The sequence below is a fragment of the Ixodes scapularis genome, unplaced genomic scaffold, assembly GCF_016920785.2.
Source record: "Ixodes scapularis isolate PalLabHiFi unplaced genomic scaffold, ASM1692078v2 PGA_scaffold18__7_contigs__length_3171195, whole genome shotgun sequence".
Classification (NCBI taxonomy): Eukaryota; Metazoa; Arthropoda; class Arachnida; order Ixodida; family Ixodidae; genus Ixodes; species Ixodes scapularis.
In genome coordinates, this window is record NW_024609844.1 from 887,910 (window position 1) to 908,782 (window position 20,873).

Genomic DNA, 20,873 nt, shown 5'->3' on the forward strand with positions numbered 1-20,873 from the left:
GGAGCAAGCGACATTGTAATCCAAAAGGAAGTGTCTAGAGTTCCGTCCAGGCGGAACGATGGTCGCCACTAAAGTAACGTCCAAGTTGGGTCTCGTATAAAGCAAATGTTGAAGGCTAGTTTCTGAAGGAGTAAAGCTATACGCACTCCGGAGTGCGCTTCGGACGGAAATGGCTACACGCACTCTGCGGAGAGCTCATGCCGCTCGGGTCACCCTTTTCGAATGGCACGTGTATCGCTGGGGAGCCCGCCTGCGTTCCCCCCGCTTCGCGGCGACAGTGTGAGGCTGCTAATTACAAAACGTAACCAGTACACGCCGCTTCGCGGCGTCCAGCCGGCAACCCAAGCCCCGCTGTCCCCGATCGCATCAGGAAAGGGAGTCCCGTACCATTTAGTTTTGCGAAGTTTCGTCGGCAACGAATCTTTTAGTGTTCACCGGGGGGGGAAAAAAAAAAAAAAAAAAAAAAAAAAAAAAAAAAAAAAAAAAGGTAAATATTGCCAAATGCTTCGACAAAACAAAATGTTTGAGAAAACGAAACAAAAAGAAAGTGGGACCACCGCGGATCGAACCCACGTCCACTAGCGTACGAAGCTGACACCTTAACCACTACGCTATGCCACCGCTTAAAAGAATGAGTTGTTGTGACTATTCCTTTTATATGAGACTAGCGGAGTGCGTATAGCCATTTCCGTTTGAAGTGCACTCCGGAGTCCGTAGGCTTTATCCTTTCTGAAGTGGTGGTGTAGTGTAGTGGAAAGGTGTCTGCCTTACACGCAGCGGGCCCGGGTTCGAACCGCAGTGTGGGTTTACTTCTTTTTTTTTCTTCTCGATTTTTTTTTGTCGGTATTTACATTTCTCTTTTACAATTATCTCTGAAAGACATGAAGGCATGTTGTCGACGAAACTTCGCTGAACTAAATGGCCGGAGGTGCAATAGGGCATAGCGGGTTTGGGTTGCTGGCTGGGCGGCGTGTACGGAGGGCTAAGTGGGTTAATAGGGAGTTTTCATAGACCGTTTTCGCCGTCCCGCAATGCCCTACGCAGCTTGCTATGATGTCGGAACTCTACAGTCAAGGGCATGGGCGCACAGGCGCAGTAGCGGCTTCTTCGTTGCAGAGGGCTTAGCGGTGAACGAAACATGGTCTACGAAAACTCCCTCTTAGTTTTGTAATTAGCAGCCGCATACTGTCGCCGCGAAGTGGCGTGAATGCAGGGGAGGGGGGGGGGGGGGTGTTAACGAGCCCCCCAATGATACACGCGCCGTCGGAAAAGGGTGACCCAAATGGCACGAGCTCTAGCTCCGCGTTCCAGACGGAACTCTAGTAGCAGCTATCGTTCCGTCTGGAACGCTAGCCACACCGTACGTCCAAATCGCCGCCTTCCCTAGGTTCACAGGGGCGAGAGAGGAGGGTGGGGGAGAAGGTTAGGCATATCCATTTCAGTGCTCTGTCTGGACGTAACGCTAGCCACAGCGTTGGACGTAACGCTAGACACCTCTTTTTTTTTTACTTTTTTTTTGTAGGGCATTTGACAATATTTACAGTAAGCTCTCCACGTCGTGCGTATGGCCATTTCCGGTCAACGTGCACGAGCTCGTGCCTATAGCCTTTACTCTTCATTGAATAGGACTGATTTGAGCCAGCACATATGAGAACTGAAAAGAAGCTAAGTGCCTCTGGAGCTGATTTACTAACTATATAAAAATATTTTTGGGTTAGATATATGTGAAGCTAGTCCATGCGCATACATTTTACAGATGCTGGATTTGGTATTTGAAGAATACACTGACCTTGCTGCGGACGACGAAATACATGACATGGCTAAAATCACTCTCCTGCCCATTGTAACTGTCCCAGAGGGTGGGCCAGGCTCATCTTCCACTCAGGTATTTGGTTTTGCAACAAGTTCAAGGTATATCAAGCATTAATGAAAAAAAAAAAAAAGAAACGGTTTATTACTAGGAATATAATCACAACTGTGATAGGCTGTGTCTATACGAGCGTTTTTTTAATTTTTTATTCTTTAAAAATTTTTTAATGGTGATAGCTATGTTAATGCCGCCTTCACTGTATGTTTGTGGAGCTTGGTGCCTGATTATGATTGGTAGAAAAGCGTCCTGTCACTTCTGTACGTCCGTCACTATCCAGCAAGTGTGACGCCGGCGCCTCCAGCAGACACGCTGTCTATCGAGATAGTGGCGAAGGGCATGAAACACGGGCGTCACTTTTTTTTTTGCATCATAATCAGGTGCACCTTTCAGCGTGTGGTTTTGAGTTAACCCTTTAGACGCCGAGGACGAGTCTGACTCGTCCACGGAGTTCGTCCCGCAAATGCCAAGGATGAGTGTGGCTCATCCGCTCGTTTCAGCCCGTGTCTGTAGTGCCAGCGACGAGGCACGCTCGTCCAGTCTATTTTAGAGCTCAGCTCTTAGGGGCCCGTTCCCGGCTTGAGCGGCGTCGCCGTCGGCGTCGGCGTCGCCGTCGCCGTCGCCGTCGGCGTCGGCGTAACCAAGGTCATCCCAAGGTCACGTGACCCCCAAGGTCACGTGACCCCTCCCAAGGTCATCTCAAGGTCACGTGACCCCACGTGACCCCCTGAAGGTCACGTGACCCCTCGAGGTCACGTGACCCCTTCCAAGGTCATCTCAAGGTCACGTGACCCCAAGATGACCCCACGTGATCCTTTGAAGGTCACGTGACCCCCGTCACGTGACCCCTCTCAAGGTCATCTGAAGGTCACGTGACCCCACGTGACCCCGTGAAGGTCACGTGACCCCTCGAGGTCACGGGACTCCTTCCAAGGTCATCTCAAGGTCACGTGACCCCAAGATGACCCCACGTGACCCTTTGAAGGTCACGTGACCCCTCTGAGGTCACGTGACCCCCGAGGTCACGTGGTCGCCTCCCCAAGGTCACGTGACCCCCGAGGTCACGTGACCCCCGAGGTCATCTCAAGGTCACGTGACCCCCAGGTCACGTGACCCCTCTGAGGTCACGTGACCCCCCGAGGTCACGTGACCCCTCCAGGTCACGTGACCCCAAGGTCACGTGGGGGTCACCTTTGGGGTCACGTGGCCTAGAGGTCACCCCCAGGTCACGCCTCCCCGAGGTCACGTGACCCCCTCCCCGAAGTCACGTGACACCCCCCCCCGGAGCATATTAAAGAATGAGGGGAGGAGGAGGAGAAGGGGGAGGGGTCTACCCTCCCCTCAGTACCCTTCACTCCTCCTCCTCAAGAGCTGCGCTCCAATTCGGCGTTACAGGGATTTGTAAACGGCTTTCACTTTTTTGTGTTGAGAATAGTTCTCCCGCTAGCCAGCAGGAGAAAAAGCGAACCAGAATTTCGCTAATTTTTGCATCATTTTGAGAATTTATCATGCTCCTCCGGCAACATGGGTTTTTAAAAATGGCGTCTCTTTCGAGTGGTGACATGCATCGCTCGTCTAGTCGGAAGCGCGTTTCTTTAGTTGATGATGAGTTTTCTACAGGGTGAAACAAGGAGACGGCACGCTCTTTAAATCGACCGGAAAATTCGGTTTCTTAACCTATCGCGCTACGGCTTTGTGCAGCGTTGCCCACAGATGGTGCATTTTTTTTGTAAAATTTGCAAAGAGCGAACTTACCCGAGGAAAAAGTAAAGAAAGAAAAAGGCTTAGCTCCTATGGAAACACAGCGAAGCCACCGGTCTTCAAACAACACGGCGCCGGTTAGCACGGGACACAAGAGGTGGCGCAAGCGGTCGCGACGCCAACTGCCTCCAACGAACGAGCAGACGACGCCGAGACTCGAGAGCCGGCGTATTTAGCAGACAAGGAACTGCAGTTCTTCGTTGTTACTGCGCCTGTTTTTTGTTTCTGCGACTGTCGCCGCCTGCGGAACGCGCGTCGCTTTTGAGTCGAAAAGATTGTCTGCTAATGACGCTGGCTCTCGACGCCGTATGCTCGTTCGTTGACGGCGTTCGTTGCGCCATCTCTTGTGTCCCGTGCTAACCGGCGCCGTGTTGTTTGAAGACCGGTGGCTTCGCTGCGTTTCCATAGGAGCTAAGCCTTTTTCTTTCTTTACTTTTTCCTCAGGTAAGTTCGCTCTTTGCAAATTTTACAAAAAAAATGCACCATCTGTGGGCAACGTTGAACAAAGTCGTAGCGCGATAGGTTAAGAAACCGAATTTTCCGGTCGATTTAAAGAGCCTGCCGTCTCCTTGTTTCACCCTGTAGTTTGGATGATGATGACTTTGCGCTAGACGATAGTGACGGAAGCGGGGAGTCCGCGGAAGAGTTTGAAAGCTCAAGTGACTCGGACCTTAGCGGCGATGAGGTCCATGCTTCGGCGCGAGACTGGAAAAGTGTGGACACGACAAATCCTCCATGAGCCCCTCCCCGCTTTCCCTTTATTGCCACGCCGGGCGTCACGACACCCGTCGACACGTCGCTCGTCGAACACGACACCCTCAATGCTGTTGGGTACTTGTAACTCTTGCTAAGCCAGACATAATGACTCTGGTCGTCAATGAGGCAAAGAGGTACCTATGCCGATCAACACTTGGCGACCGCGCTGATCTCAAGGGGATCCCAAATGAAGGCGTGGTAACCGGTGACGGAAGCAGAAATGAGTCTTCTTCACCCTGCTGCTTCTACAGGAAATAGTAGACAAGCCAGTTGTCGAGTGGTATTGGTCAAAGCGCACAGTGATTGAAATCCTAGTGTTTGGGGAGGTGATGAGTAAGAGCAGATTTATTTTGCTCACGAAGTTTTTCCACTTTGCGAATAATGGAGATGATGCTGGTAAAGTGGGGCAAGCTCGTCAAAAACTTCTCAAGATCTGGCCGGTGTTGTTGCTCATGAAGGACCGCTTCAAAGCAAGCGGTCTCGGTTCCCATTTTTAATTTTTTTGCCTCACATGGCCTAAGATTGGATCAATTTTGGTTTTCAGTTGTTAAGCTTTTATACCCATGTCTTACATGCTTGAAATAAGGAAGAATTCTTCTATCAAAGTGTGCTATAAAAAAAATTTGAATTTTGGGTACATTTTTTCGAAAACTGGCTGGCGCTTAAAGGGTTAAGCAAAAAAAGGAAAAATTAACAGATGAATATCTCAAAGCCTGTTGCTTTTTCGGGAACCGTGTCAATTGGGTTGGCTTTTATTAATGGCCACCTTTAAAACTACAATAGACCCTTTCCGGAATTCAGTCTGGCCACTTTGATCACTATCATCATCATCTGAAAACGCCATATGTGCTACACTAATGGCGGACTTCTGTTTACTGATGAAGGAAGTTGAAGATGCTCCTGAGCATCTTCATCTTCAGACCCTCAGGGCTAGGGTGACCAGACGTCCCGTTTTGGCCGGGACAGTCCCGTTTTTCAGGTCCATTTCTGCCGTCCCGTCTTTTTATCCCAATATAGAATCATGTCCCGTTTTCGCAGAAGTACATAGTTTCAAAATTGGCACCAAGCGAGTAGAAGCAAACTGCAACTATGCCTATTCGTTGCAAGTATATTTTACAAAACTAACCGTAGGTACTTTACAATATTTACCCAGAGAGTAAAATTTAGGACTGTTCTTGCCCACAAACACTTTTTCTTTCGCGAGGACGGTAGAAATATTTTTTTTTTAGTTACTGGATATAGCACGGATGTAGAATCATGTAGGAATAGCACGCATGTAGAATTTAATTACATTTTTTCTCAAACTTTAGTACCCCCCCCCCCCCCCCCCCCCCCCTTTACCGCTGGGATGTCCCGTTTTCTACCTTGAGGAATATGGTCACCCTACTCAGGGCCTGAGGACATTGCAGAGGGGAGTGTGTTACAAGGAGACATCAAAAGCAAACAAACAACAATCAAAAGCAAACAAACGACAATCTTAAGAATGAAAAAAATACATAATAATGAAATGCTAAAAGTTAACACTGTTAAGGCATCGTTTAGAAGCGATGGAATCGGATATGGATGCCACAGATGCTGGAAGGTGATTCCATAAGACCGTCGTCTGAGGTATAAATAAATTATAAAAAGTTGTAGTGTTACATTGAGGAATGCCCATCTGTGGATGGTCAAGAAATTATGATATGTAAAGAGGTGTCAGTAACTTGTCACATAGCAGAGGATTATAGTAATAAATTTTGTGGAACAGACACACTGTTAAGATTTCCACGTAATGCAAGGTTAGGTAGGTTCAAACTTATTTTCATTGATGTTACACTGGCAGTGCAGTGATAATTAGCAAGGATGAAACAAACAGATCTGTTCTGAATTGCTTCAAAAGCCAATATCAACACGTTAATGCCAGGGTTCCCAATTCAAGAGGCATATTCCAGCTTAGAGCGCACGAGCGTTTTGTAAAGAAGCACCTTGAGAGATAAGGGAACTGATGAGAAGTTCAGTGTGATTGTTCGCCTGCACTCAAGCACGTAGACCAAAGTATAGGGTGGTCCAAGTCACCAGGATCGATATAAAATGGATCATAGAAATCGACACCTGCACGTAGCAATCTAGACTTTTTGTCAGAGGTGTATTTCACATGTCGCTTTCCTTTTGTAAAATTAGAAAGCGTAGCTCTCTTTCTGTAAAAAATAAGGCCAAGAAACTTGCCAGGGTCTACGGCGGACAGTGACGCAGACGACAGGGGTCTAGTAGCAAGGTGTGTTTGGCGTTCGTATAGATTGATGGGCTACCTCCTTACTGCGACGGCTTGCGACCAAGGTTTTATAAAATGAAGATAATTCTTTGACGCATCTCACGTACATGGACCATTGTGTTCTGCTGCGTTCCCTGGGCAATGGAGGAACCAGGCACGTATCCAGGGGGGCCCATGGGGCCCGGCCCCCTCCCCCCCCCCCCCCCAATATCTTCCATTTTGCTGGGGCCTCCTCTCCCTCCTCCCCCTCATACAGCATTTGGCCTCTGCCCCCCCCCCCCCTCCCTCCCTCCCTCCCTCTTCCGAAACAAGACCCTGGCTAAGTGCCTGGGAGGAACACGGGCGCTTCACAAGACTGATACACGCATGTGTCCTCACCACATGCAGTTTATTCAGGGAACACAGCTGATAGCTCAGGTGGTAAAGCACTTGGCTCACACACAGTAGGCCCATAGTTCGATCCCTGGCAGCGGCAAAGTGTAACAAATGTTTTAGAGCATTCATCAATATCGACGACGGTTTCTCTACACCATCATTTCAAAGCGGGGTGAAGAGCCCATAACAGCTATCGCTTTAAAATGAGGTTGAGAAAAAGCATGTGAGACGCCTATAACATATTTATTGTATTTCTGTTTTTTTTTTTTTTATATGCTTCTACATAGCAAAATTTTTTTTCTTTTTTTTTTAATAATCATTTTCTTATAAAATAATTGCACTATTTTTAGGCCTTCGTGTTCAGACGACGATGGGAACACCTTCATTTTCCCCAAGCTTGGAGCTCTCCATGATACGATCATCTCTGGCAAACCTCTGACATCTTCATCATTCCGAAAGATTGTGGAGCTCCTCTTTCGTGCAATGGTGAACATAACAGTGTAAGTAAGGTGGTCTCAAAATTCGGACTTATTCCTAGCTTCATCATTTCCAGTTCCTTTCATGGGTGACTTCTTTGTGGGCACCGGTCAACCTTTGTCTTGCTGTATCTTTCTGTATCCAGCTAAACCTATGTCTTAAATCACAGTATCGAAGCAGGTGAAACTGATTTTTGCAATATATTTGAAGTGGGTTTAATCCCTCTAACCCTCCTTGTATACAAAAAAAAAAAAAGTAATTCGGAAAAAAAGCTAGGTTGCTTCTTTCTGGTCCTTATCTTGCCAAATTTTGTGCAGTGGTAAACATAGTAGATTGATGGCTTATTTGCGTTGTTTCACAAGTGCATCTTTGTGCTGAATTTTAGGCTTCTTGGTCGAGACCGCTGCGCCAAAAATGAAATTAGTCAGTTCAGGCTAGAGAAATGTTTGGTTAGTTAGGTCACTTCTTGTCATTTGCTAGAAGCAATCCATGCCCTCGCTGTATTTACAGGTGTATGTGTTGCTGGTGTGTAAAATTAATGGAAGCTTTAAGTAACTTGCTCGTTTTCCTTCAATAGGACAACATGTCTCTTTGTCGAAATTCATATTACAAGAATTTGCTAAGCGGAAAATGTGTAGATATTCCTTTTTTTTTTAAATATCTGAAAATTTGGTGCGACTAGTTATAATCGATTGGGGGTCATTGGCATGTTTAAAACATTGATGCACTGTTTACCATCTGAACAATACCTTGCATCTTCCTCGCGTAGGCTCAGTCTGCATACGGGACCTATTGATTCACAATGTGGGTTATAATATTAGAGATTGTTGAGCCATAAGAATGGGCACGACTTTTCTGCAGGTTCCCATCTCAGCACTTTTACTCCAAGGTCACTCAGCTACTAACTGACAAGTACCCTCAGCTCCAAGATGTTATAGGAACTGGATCAGTAAGCACATTTCTTTTGCACGTTTATAATAATAGCTGCGATCAATTCTTAGCATTGGTGCTTCTATACATCTTTCCAAAAAACGCTCCTAGGCCGCCGCCATGTTGCTGATGCTGATGCAGCTGGCCCTCTATCAGCTAGAAATTTTCTGCCACCCTCTTGGACTGTGAACACCCGCTCAGTGCGGTTCTCTACCTGTTTTGGCGGTTTTGCATTCAACGTTTTCTCGCCCCTCTTGAAAGTTCCCACTTAATTTTTTTTATGAGTGCTGCATACCCTTTCTGTGTTATCTTCCATTGTGATATATAAGACTGGTAAGTGCCTGCCATTCAAGCTTTTCTGCTCGACATTCATGGGAAACGAAGGAAGTGATGGACGTCGAACTGCCCTCAACGCGATTTTGCAAACATTCTTCTCCCCCCTCCCAGAGATAATCCGCATAGAATCCTCGGTCATCTCCAAAAATAGTTGTCTGGGTTGGGGTGGGAAACGGGTCAGTCGCGTTTGTTCCTTTACCTTGGTGCTTTAGTGAAAAAGAAAGCTCTCCCCAGCTCAAAGGTGAAAAGAGTATAGCTGGACGCCATAATTTCATTCCTTGGCGCAGGAACGATTCCCTTGGTAGGCTCCCAATAACTGATATCGCAGCAAAAATGCTATGGCTGGACCTAAATTTAAATTTAGATAGTTGTTCAAGCTGTGGTATTTCTTTATTTTACAGGACTCGTGGAGAGTAGCACTGCGGTACAAGTTCAAAAATGAAAGACGTCGCCTTTCAGACGACGTCCGGGTTGCTGAAAACCGTGCAAAATTTGGATCAAAAAGACCAAATGATGGAGGTGCAGCCACACAGCTGAAGCGGCAAAAAAAGATTAAGCTGGTGAGGGGCAATGTTTAAACTTTCCGGGATAAACTTGGAAGATCAAAAATTGCTGATGTGGTTCGGATGCGGATATCGTGTCTGCATAGTGGATGATCAAATTGTTATCTACGCATGGTTTTCTTTCTACTCATCAGTGTCTGCCTTAGAAATCAACGAAACGCTTCCATCAATCAGATAACGCGAATCGGGAAAACTACAATGGTTTATCCCGTCTCCGCGAGTAGGTGGAAGCATGAAATGCTTTCGAGTGGAAAGGATTCGGAAAGATGATGATGGCAGGGAGCTCGATTCATTCCGATTCGATGGTTGGCACTCACTGGAAGCTCACCTGAGATTGGAGCTCACCTGGAAGCTCTCAAGATCCCAGGCGAGCTTCCATTAAGTGTCAATCAGTGATTTGGAACCAGTGGAGCCTCCTGCAATCGTCCTTCTTCTTGGGTCCTTGTCTCACAATGTCCATAAGATCTGAGAACATGCAGCACTCTAATGAGCAGAAAGAGTACTACCCTTGTCGCACTATGGTTTTCGAGATCACTGGCACGTAAAGCTCCTTGCACATCGCCAAAGAGCTTTGCACATGAGCAATCTTCAAGACTTCGTTAACACTACAATTTCTTCCTGTTGTGCGACGGCCATGTTCAGTAGCATACTTGAAAACCTTAATCTTCAAACCGCATGTTAGCTAATGTATGAAACCATCGTGGAAACCCCACGATCGTGCTGTTGGGGCAACCATAAGCTATAGACATTTGCAGAAAAAGCTCTCTGGCCGCCGCCATTTTGCGAACCAAGCGGCCCCTACCAGCCATAAATTTCTGCCACCTGCCTGAGCTGTGGAAACCCGGTCAGCATGACTCCCCAGCTGCATTGTGCATTCAGAGTTCGCCAACTTTTCTTGGAAATTTTTACTTTATTTGCCTGTTTAGGATGCTTACCCTTTGTGTGATATCATGCACTGTGAGAACCAGGGAATACCAGGGCTCATAGCCTGCTCGGCCTTCGCAGGAAACAAACGAAGAGAGTGAACGTCAAGCAACTCGCGAGTCGTGACGGAGGCAGTTCGACATTCTTGAAGGATTATTTCCGTTGAGATAATCTCCAGAAAGCCTTCCCGACTTGTGTTCCGAGTCTTCGCGAAAAATAGCTGATAGGGTCGGGTCCGGAGTGTTTGCTTTGAAGCTGTGCAAAAAAGCAGCTCTCTTCTACATGTGCCCAAAACACGCCGGATTCCGTCTGATCGTCGTGAAGTTACTATCGTCGACACTGTTTATTGGATATGCTGTGTTATTTGAGACCTTTCTCAAATCCTGTTCGGATAACGCGGCATTGTGGGGTACGTACAATATATGTTGTTCGATTGATGAGACTCGTTGAATTTCATTTTGTGGGCGAGTAAATCTATGCAGTTTGAATATCCTGTGCGGTCAAATATTTTTGACGGTTAAGATCTTTGTAGATTGACAAGGCGGAGTGTATGGTGCCGTAAAAAGACCAACATAAAATAAAACAAACATCCCAGTTGCATTCGTTCTGTCGCTCACGGACTCACCAAAACAGCTTTCGTTGCTTTGTTTTTGTTCTCAAAAATAGTACAGAGCATTCTTAAAAACCCCGAGAAATTCTATTTGCCATAGAATACAAAAGAAAAATAGAACACGGCAATTTAGCCTCCACCAGCGTCCGAAAGTGTGCCCACGCAGGCTGCCACAGCCCACTGACGAGAAACTCCACAGCTCAGCGCAGTCTGGCAACACTGACTTATCCTCTCAAAACCAGGGATGCCTGCTGTAAATCGCTTCGTTCGAGACTGCCGCTTGAAAGGTCTATAGGCAACTTTCAAAAATCCTGCCATGCAACATTGCATGCGTTGCACGCTCGGAACAGTTGGCTGCGAAGCTGAGTGACATGGTTTCAGTCGAACAGGCGTTGTCTCTGCTTGCGCGACGAAACATGTGCAATCGCAAGTATGCTGAAGTTTCTCTCGCGTAAAACATCAACCAAGGCACCTGCAATTTTTTTGCTTAAAACCTGGCATGCTCGAAACCAATAAAATAGTGGCCAGTGTTTTTTTAATTGCTTGGCGACATTTATGGTATTTTACACTTGTGGGATGTCTCAGTTGTGAAAATGAAGTAGCGAGTTCCATTATGACACAATAATCATGGCAAATATCTGAAGCCGGAACTAAATGGCCCGCTAGTACCCGGAATTCATTTCTTGGCATCTCCTCACCAGGGGCCGCCCCGATTCGGAAAAAAGCTTATTGCAAAATGGCGGAAGGTTCATTTCTTCCCACGACCCCGGCTTGGCTTGGCCACCTGGAGATGGAGGTCGTTCCTTCCCATGATCGTCTAGCTGTTTATCGCTCAAAGTGGCGCATAAAAAAATTTGAACGTTCCCACCTCGTGATACAAAGTTGGGGGTGCATTTATTGAGCAAGGTGCAAGGAAATATGTTATATATTTTTATCTGGACTGTTTCCTTTTTTATATTGTGTGTTTTCTACTGTTTGTGCTCCCGTAGGGTAATGCCTTGGGCAATGTTAGGTCAAATGATTGAATTCAATTTTACCTTATCAGAAATTTTGGCATGCTAAGAGCATCAAGCACTAAAAAGGTAGTCAGTTGTTGTCCTTCTGTTAATGAATATTCATGTCTAAATCGCGCCCTTTCGATCATGCCTCTCAAGAACATCACTGCTTCGGCTTTGGCTGGAGAGGACGAAGCCAGCCTGATCGCCCATGAGGAATGGCTTATACGAGAAGGACGAAAGGCAGCTCCTGATGAAAAAGGAATCCATGAAAGGATGACTCTCACTGCGAGGAAGAGGCTCTCTGACATGGCACAAATGGGCATTGATGCTGTTAGGACAAGGTACCCATACCTGATGGACTCTCAGCGAGTGAGTCATTGCTGCTACTCTTCCGCTTTATTGAATACGAAGGTGTTGTTGACTTTTTTTTTGTACTCTTGTTTGAATACAGAAACTCTTATTGAAGGGACACTGACAGGGTGTTTATGCTCGCCGATGTTTTTAGTTGTACATGGCTTATGAGAACCCAACTGCCCAGAACAGAATTTGAGGCTCAAAATTCAGTTTCTTTCCGCCCGAGGACCGCCACGAGAACTGGCCGGTTCGAGTTGCGCTCTCTCTCTTTGTGATCACGGGCTGTTTTCTAAGGTTTAGACACAACCACCAAATTTAATCAAAGTCGTGGGTCATTGAAGGCACACAGTCAATATTAAAAATAGCAAAAAGATGAAACCCTTTTTTTGTGACTTCTAAAAAGCTGTTAATAAGATTATTGAGGAAAAAAAAAGTTGCACAGAGAACCGGACGCATTCTGTGCATTTCCTCGTTCAATAGCCCTTTTGCGAAATCCCCCAAGCGCCCTGGCCCGCGCGCGAGGAATTGTGGGAGAGACTGTCCCTGGCCTGGCCACTCTGCCTTGAGATCGCATTGCCTCGTCGCTCGTCTCCTCATAATCTTGTTTTTTGATTTCATTACCTATTTTTATATGTTCAAGTGTATATTTATTGGTTCTAAGTGTTTCTATTTTCTTCTGTGCGCAGTATTTTTTGCATATATATAGTTTTTGTCTTTATTATGCCTTTTTCGACGGGAGTGCTGACGAACAACAGGCCGCTTCGCGTGTCGTTCTCCGGGTGAGTGTTATCGTTGCTACTGGTTCCTGTCGTGCTGTTAGCTGTTCATTTTGGTTCACTTGACCCGCGTGCAGTCGTGAGGAGCCGTTTATGAACACCCACGCAGATGTCATAGGGGTAGGCAGACTCTAAATCAAGAATTGCGACGCGAGAGCAGAGTGCGCTGTGATTTAGCCGCCCGCGCCTGCTCCGTTGACTCGCAGTGCAGCGTATGCCTTCGGGTGCCGCTTGCTTGACCAAGATACAGCAAGCTGCTTTGTCGCTGCGAACCATTTGTCCGAATGTTTGCAAAGCTGAGGCATATGCAACGCTGTGGCGTTTGACAACTGCGCGCTGCGGTGCGATCCCTTTGCAAATGCCGACGGCTCAATGTCGCGGCTTGAATGTGCCTATGGCATGCCTTCATAATCTTTCTTTTAAGCGGTTGTCATTTGCCAACGCCCTTTTTCAAGTGCAGAGATAAGTTGCCGCGAATCATTTGTCCGAATGCCTGCAAAGCCGTAGCACCGTTTGTCATATCCAACGCTGCGGTGCCTGACAAACTGCGCTCAGCGGCGCGAGCCCTTCGCAAGCGCCGGGCGGCCCAACATCGCGGCTTGTGTGCGCTTATAGTATGCCTTCTTAAACTACTTGCTAAGCGGTTGTCAGTTAAAAGCACCCCTTTTCAAGTGCAGAGGTGTGCTGTCTCCCAGGCAGTCATCTTGAAACTCGTAGTTCCTTCGATAATTTTATTTCTCTAGTCAAGATGTCAGCTCAAGGTATTTTATTTCTTTAGGTCACTTTCAGCAGTAACATGCCCTCATAGTACAGTTTGCTGTGTGCCAGGCTGTACAAACAGTACTGCCGGCGGACGGCATGTTTCCTGGCACTGCTTCCCAAAAGACAGCGTCCTGCGAAGCGTTTGGGTGAAGACAACTGCGTGCAGTTGTGAGGCGCTGCAAAGTTGGACATGCCGAACAGTGTTACGGTTTCGCAGGCATTCAGACAAATGATTCGTGACAGCAAAGCGGCGGGCTGTATCTTACTCAAGTAAGCGGTATTGAAGGCACATGCTACAGTGCCAGTCAACTAAGCGACGCGAGAGCCGAGTGCGATTGAGCCACCTGCACTCGCTTTGTTGACTCGCACCGCACTCGGCTCTCGCGTCGTGATTGTTGATTCAGAGCTCTGCCTACCCCTATGACATGGGTGCGGGTGTTCATAAACGGCTCCTCTCGACTACACCTGGGTCAAATGAACCAAAAATGAACAGCTAACAGCACGATAGGAATCAGTAGCAATGGTAGTACTCACCCGCGGAACGACACGCGAAGCGGCGTGTGCAGAAGAGAATAGAAACATTTATAAGCAATAAAAAATACAGTGGTACAGATAAAAATAGGTAATGGAAATGAAAAACCGGATTAAGAGGAGACAGGCGACAAGGCAATGCGATTTCAAGGCAGAGCAGCCAAGCGAGGGAGCCTGTTGAGTGTTAGCAACATCCTAGCTAATGCAGCGACCAACGACTTAGTTGGAAGCTATGGTTCACAGGCCAGGTTTGGAGATCCTATCAACTCTATGCCATACTGCATGAAAAGGACTCGAGGGTCCGAAAGAAAAGAGTAAGAGATTGCATGTGAAGAAGAAGGTTTGATATTTCATCAGCGTGATGTCTGTAGTACCAATTATTTCTCTGCACTCTTGCAAGACTTGCTTGGCGAGTCAATAGACATATTAAGAACTTCAGAAGCAAAGGGAAGTTAAAAAAAATAATGTTACTAAAAAAAGAAACTTGCGTATTGTGTGTTCGTATGTTTGTTCCTAAAGCCCTTCCCACACCTTCAAGTTGTGGTAAATGGGGGATTCGGCCAACTCGCTGAAAGCCGACTCATCGACAGTCAATTCGTAGTATAGGCCAATTTGTTGTAGGACAATTCATCAAAAGGCAACTTGTCGAAAGGCAACCTGGGACTGTCATTTAACCCATTCGAGGCCGATTCCTCGAATGGGTTAAATGACGGTCCCAGGTAAAAGTTCATGGTTCCTTGTTATCTTTTGATCTAAATTTTTATTTGTGTTTGGACTAGGGATAGCGGTCTTTTTAGGTTTTAGGACAGTACCTTGAGACAAGTTTAGAAATGTAAATTTCGGGATTGTCCTTTTGCTAGTTTTCTTTATTACTTTTTGTAATGAGCCGCTGCGGACTGTTGCCGCGAAGCAGCGTGGACGGGTAGGCCAAGCAAACTCACACGTGCCACAGTGATGCACACGCGACGTAGTAACTGTCCCCCACTGCACCGTGAAAGTGGAGAAAGCTGCAAGTTGTTATCTTCGACAAGAAAGAGCGCACTGGATGTTTATTACGATACGGCGATATTACGCATTACTATAGGGCAGGATTTGCTTTAACATTTCAGGACAAAATTATATATTATGGCTTTGAAACAGCGGCGACCAGTTGGCGTCTTCGACTAATTTTTCTTCGACGATTTGCCTTATGACGATTCGGCCTATTCGACAAATGGGCTGCTGACGAGTTTACCGTCGATGAGTTGGCTTTCGGTGAGTTGGCCTAGACTCGGTAAATGGTAGTGCCAGTAAAATCTGAATTTAGGCGTTGTTTCTTGTTTCCCTTATTTAAATTAATGAACAAGTGCCAATTTCTTTGTAAATTTTATTAAAGAAATGCCGTGGCATATTTCCTGAACTTTCAATTTTTATATTTTCTTTTGTGAAGTTCGCTAAAGATTTCGAGAGGCTCACGAAGATGAACCTGGCCGACAAAGTCGCAAAAGGGATTGACAAGATCGTTCTGTTGGCCACAAAGAAGGCGATCGACTGCCAGGAGCATGTCCTACTTACACTGCAAGCAGCACCGCACATGGATCTGGGGAGGCTCAGGACACGGCGTGAGTACAGTAAGAAAACCGCTGCGCAAGGGAGGCTTTTCGACCAAGCGATAAAATACCACCATTCAATGCATGCATGGGAAAAGATAGTAAAAAAACAAACAAAAAACTTTCAGTCTTTCTCTTTTGTTGAGGAAGGAAGACTAGCGGAGCTGCACTATGGTGGGAATGAAGTAATGGCCGATCGCTAGTCGGCAAGCCAGAGTGGAAAGGTTGCGGCCATCTATGATGGTTGCTGCCGTCTCCTATATATGGCGGTAGCTGTCCAGAGTTCTGTGTCATCGGGTTATTTGAGGACTGACACGACCCTGGGGAAACTAGCCGCTAACAGCTCCACTGTAAAAAAAATAACCGAGTTTATGTGTGCAACCACGTTGGCGCATTGCTCGGCTGAGAAGTAAGCGAAACTATAGCTTTCAAAATGCGGCCTTTAGGGTGGGCTGCTTTGTGCTGGCCTCCCCTGTATTGAAAGATGGAACGTGACTGGCACTCTCGCTATCAGCGCGCTCGGAAACAATAGTGCTACGTGCTGCAATTTTGCCGCTCTGGTCGTTGGTCGCTCGTGCTAATCTTTTTCTGCTGCAGCTGTACATGCGCAGCGCCTTGGCAGAGGAGAACCCTCTGCCAAGGTGCAGGCAGCGTGGTGGAGGGCCGTAGAGGACAGACATTTGGGCTGCACACCAGTGTATGGGGAATAACTTTGGGAGTTTGTATCATACTCCCAAGGTTATTTCCCCGTGGTGATTTGAATTGTTTCATACCATTTGGTGACATGTCCAATGGCTTATCTATAATATTATGTTGCACCCATTTAGGTCGTTCTGGTGTGTTGCCTTCTTTTCTTTTAGTGGGGACAGGCTTGGCCAAGTGAACATCTTAGTATTTGTCTGAAGTTCCCTCATTGTCACTGATCCTACTGGAAGATAAGCAGAACAATGCATACATTTTTTTTCTGAAACCGTCCAGGACACGTGCAACGAAGAGTACAAAAATGTATTTGATATCTTGCACAAATGTTGTTGGTGTTTTTCAGACATCCTGACTGTTGCAACTCTGCGCATTTTGGCACTGAACGTCAAGGAGTCAACATCACTGCCCCTAATGTTCGTGCAAGAAGATGTAAGTTATTTCACTATATTTTTTCGAAAGTTGATGCTAGCAAGAACAAAGTTCCAGCCTACCTTCAATGTAGCAGGGTTAAATAAATGCTAACTAAAGAGGTTTTTTTGTTGTTTTTTGTGGGTAGAGTGTTCGTTTTTTTTTTGTTTTCACGGTATGTTTTTTCATAGTGCCCGCAGGGGCTAGAATTGGAGCCTTCTGAATACATATTAGTGACCATGTTGATGTCAAAGGAAACAAACATGTGAAATGCACATGAATACAAGTCCTGAAAAACCAATGAAGGCTGGAAGGTGGCAGGCATGCTGATCTTTCTAGGGTTTTCAATACAGAGACAGTGTAGCGTGTTAACTGGCTTCCAACAGTTCAATAGCAGCTTGTTCACCTGGCCCCTTTTGTTAATGGGGTGTCCCAAACATTAGGCCCACCAGGCCCCAAATACTTCTGTAACGCTCAAGAGATAATGGCCACCTAAATTACAGAGATATAAAGTAAAAATTTGAGGCGAACCAAGTTTCGGGTACAATGGCTGAAACGCCAAAAACCTAATAGTCTGGCTTCCAAAACACAGCCATGCTCAACGTGCCTCATGCTGGATTTTCACTGCTCCGGTTGGTGTTCGGACGGGAGAGATATGGCCAGCGACTGCACATAAAATGTAAATGTAGCTCGTGAAAATTAATTTATACAACTACATACGAGACATTGTTATGTTTGCTGTTTTCTGGAACCTTCATCTTTGGGTTTTTTTAGTGTAGAGGAGGAAGCAAAAAAATTAACATTGGCCAACGAACAAATAATAGCATGTACCGTTATGGTCAGTCGGTAGCCCTGTACGGTTCATAAATGCGGGGTGGCGAGGTAAGCAGGGTGCGTCCGTGGCAGACATAGATTGTAGCACCTGAGCTGCCTGCCTTCTGTCGGTGTTTGCCCCCTTTTTTCTCCTTGAAACTTGTCTGCCCTTGGCTATGTTCGCTGATACCGATAAGAACCCATTATTGCACCCAATGAGCGCTGACGACCGATGACACTGCCTGACAAAGCGTGTCTGCGCAAACATCCCTGCTTTTTGTCTTCTCTTCCTTCTGCACGTATTGTTTCTCATCTGTGCATTTGTTGGTGTCCTCTTATCCAAACAATAACCTCAAATGTACACAGGAAGGCTGCTGTCCGCATAAAGAAACCAGGCCACTGTAAAAGTGAGATGTGATAGCAAAGCAAAAAATCACTCTCATGGTGAAAACGAACCAGTGATGCGTCAGATTTTTGGCGTGACTTTTATTTTTTTTTATCTCCAGACCTGTACTCATTTCCAACAATAAATAAGTCTAGCAGCGTATCATAATGCATCGGAAAAGTATCTCACTATTGAAATGCAAATAGGTTTCACAAATGCATCTTCATACTGAAATAGAGATACTAAAATATATCTCTAAGCTTATATCGCAATATTTTCATGTCGTGATGTTTCCCCAATTGTAATTCCTCATTCATTTTACATTGTTGCAGATGCCGGTTACTTATTTAAACATAAGCAATGCTCATGGCCTGAACTGGAGTGAATAATAGCAGTTGACAAGAGCAAACATGTTTTGGCCTTCTACATTAAAATATGTTGTGCGTTTTCCTTTTACCTAACGCAGGATGAAAACATCCCACCGACACCGTGTGTCCTGTACAGCGGGCAAGACTTAGAGGATGCAGACTTCTTTCACCTGGTTGTTGATCGTGAGAGGTTGTTCTCCGTTCCAAATGCCGAGGAGGGGCTGTGTATGTTGTTGGCAGCCTATTGGTTGTTCAGTATACAATATGAACGGAAGGCCTTCAACATGCTCGTCACTCTGGAGAGGCTTTTTCTCGGCATGAGCCACACAACTCCAAGGGCAGTGGTAATTAAATTTTCAAACAAAGTTTGCAGGCACGTGCATGGTTGAAGCAATGATTTGTGCTTCAACCACACGCGCATTAACTGCTTCGTTACGGTTCAGTTTGAGCTTTTTCTTTTTTTTTTTTTTTTTTTTTTTTTACGGTGTTAGTTTGCAGGCTCTGTAAAAATGGATGTCCACCCACGGGACAGTGGGGCTTTACAGTTCAAGTAAGGAAAATGAACACATATTTTATTCAACATTTTATAAGTTAATTTTTACAAAATAGGTTTTGGGAAGAATAGCAAAACTGGAGTGATACCGGCAGAGAAATGAGGCTCATTTATTGGTACGAAAATCAAAGAAGCAGTGCCAGTCAGTTTCAGTGCAGAGGTAGATTTCACAGGACGTGCAATGGTGCTGAGTTTTCTTTGAGGAGCCAGGGTTCCTGCACTGTGTAGCATTCTTGACGTCTTCTTTCTTTGGCACGTGAAGTGCCTGCGCCGTCTGGACTGGCGAGTTCGGCAGTGGCTTGACTCTCTTGCGCGGAACCTGTGGCACCGCACAAACTTTCTAAAATGGCATCAGCCTGACTTGTTAGTCCTGAAAATCGAGCACAATCAATCAAACCAATTGTTTTCACTTCGCGAGTGTTTCAGATTGGTGCGAGCAAAACATGATCATCGCGAAATTCGTGTCATAAGTTTTGGGTCCCAGCGTCCACCCACGTAGACAGTTTGACAAGGGACTACTATAACCCTTGCTAATACTGTTGAAAATATTAAGCATTAGTGACCATCTGTGAACTTTCAAGAACTCTAGAAATATAAATTAACACAGCCTCCGTTTGTGTAAATCACATAAACTGATTACATACCTTGGCGTCGCCCGTAGAACATGCGAGTGCTGCAGGTCGCCATTTTTAACAGCAAGCAACAAGTTTTCAGTGCTGTTTGCTCAACACTCCTCCAGATGGCAGCACAGACTACGTCCATGACGGTGGACAGGCGTCCTTTTCTGTGTGCAACGAAGTTTTTTTTTTTTTTCTTCTTCTTACAATTCAAAACCCAATGTTTACACTGGTGGACGCAGGGTCTCGGGAGGTTATACAGGGTGTTTCACGAAAGGTGGACAAATTCAATATTGCAAAAACTGCTCGAAGGCTTGTGTCGTTTTGGCCCTGGGCTCGAGGCCTATTTAGGAAAACTTTTGAAGTCCGGGATAATTAGATTGTTAATTATTTTTGAGTAACTGACTTTTTAGTATTGTGTTTTAGGTTATGGTTTCAATTAGAAAATTGCTCAGCATCATTGAAAAACACTAGATCAACATATTACACAACAATAGAAGGCACGTGCAGCATCTTACGACTTTCTGAAAAACCTCACAAATGGGATAGGTTTTTAAGTTTCGGTTTGCTATTGGAGCGCATCTCGACCTCGACGGCACCATGCCCCGTGGAGAAATGGTGCAACCAGCCTCTGCTGCGTTGCGCAAGGACATCGCAGCAGAGGTTGCTTGCGCCATTTCTCCATGGGGCGCGGTGCAATCGGGGCCGAGATGTGCTCCAATTGCAAAACGAAACTTAAAAACCCGTCGAATTTGTACTGTTTTTCAGAAAGCCGTAAAATGCTGTGCACGCCTTCTGTTGTTGTGCAATATGTTGATCTAGTGTTTTTCAATGATGCTGAGCAATTTTCTAATTAAAACCATAACCTAAAACACAATATTAAAAAGTTAGTTACTCAAAAATAATTAACAATCTAATTATCCCGGACTTTAATCATTTTCCTAACTAGGCTCCTCGTCCAGGACCAGAATGACACAAGCCTTTTTTTTGTTGCGACCCATAGTTTTCGCAATATCGAATTTGTCCACTTTTCGTGAAACACCCTCTATGTGGATATTGCACTTTTCGCGACAGTATTATCAGGTTAATTTTTATTTTGCTTACAGAACAAATGATAGAATGTTTTATGGAGGCATGTTTTCTTTTTCTGTCTTTAAATGTATAACT

At 45.7% G+C, this 20,873-nt stretch overlaps 2 protein-coding genes across 3 annotated transcripts; one reads left to right on the plus strand and one right to left on the minus strand.

The window, feature by feature from the left end:
- Positions 1 to 1,244: 1,244 nt before the first annotated feature.
- LOC115312145 (sterile alpha motif domain-containing protein 3-like) lies at positions 1,245 to 19,166 on the plus strand. Of its 2 annotated transcripts, XM_040210946.2 has the most exons (8): positions 1,245 to 1,885; positions 7,361 to 7,510; positions 8,349 to 8,436; positions 9,155 to 9,313; positions 12,005 to 12,217; positions 15,701 to 15,872; positions 16,906 to 16,991; positions 18,635 to 19,166. In XM_040210946.2, the coding sequence occupies exons 2-8, from the start codon at positions 7,494 to 7,496 to the stop codon at positions 18,923 to 18,925; spliced, it is 1,026 nt and encodes a 341-aa protein (XP_040066880.1). In that variant the 5' UTR covers positions 1,245 to 1,885; positions 7,361 to 7,493; the 3' UTR covers positions 18,926 to 19,166. The 2 variants fall into 2 exon arrangements, with proteins under 2 accessions (XP_040066880.1, XP_042146015.1); XM_042290081.1 differs by lacking the exon at positions 9,155 to 9,313.
- Positions 19,167 to 19,175: 9 nt separating this feature from the next.
- On the minus strand, positions 19,176 to 19,851 carry LOC115312146. The gene is made up of 2 exons (XM_040210962.2): positions 19,734 to 19,851; positions 19,176 to 19,459 (listed from the first exon to the last, which is right to left on the minus strand). The coding sequence occupies exons 1-2, from the start codon at positions 19,849 to 19,851 to the stop codon at positions 19,257 to 19,259; spliced, it is 321 nt and encodes a 106-aa protein (XP_040066896.1). The 3' UTR covers positions 19,176 to 19,256.
- Between the last annotated feature and the right edge of the window lie 1,022 nt (positions 19,852 to 20,873).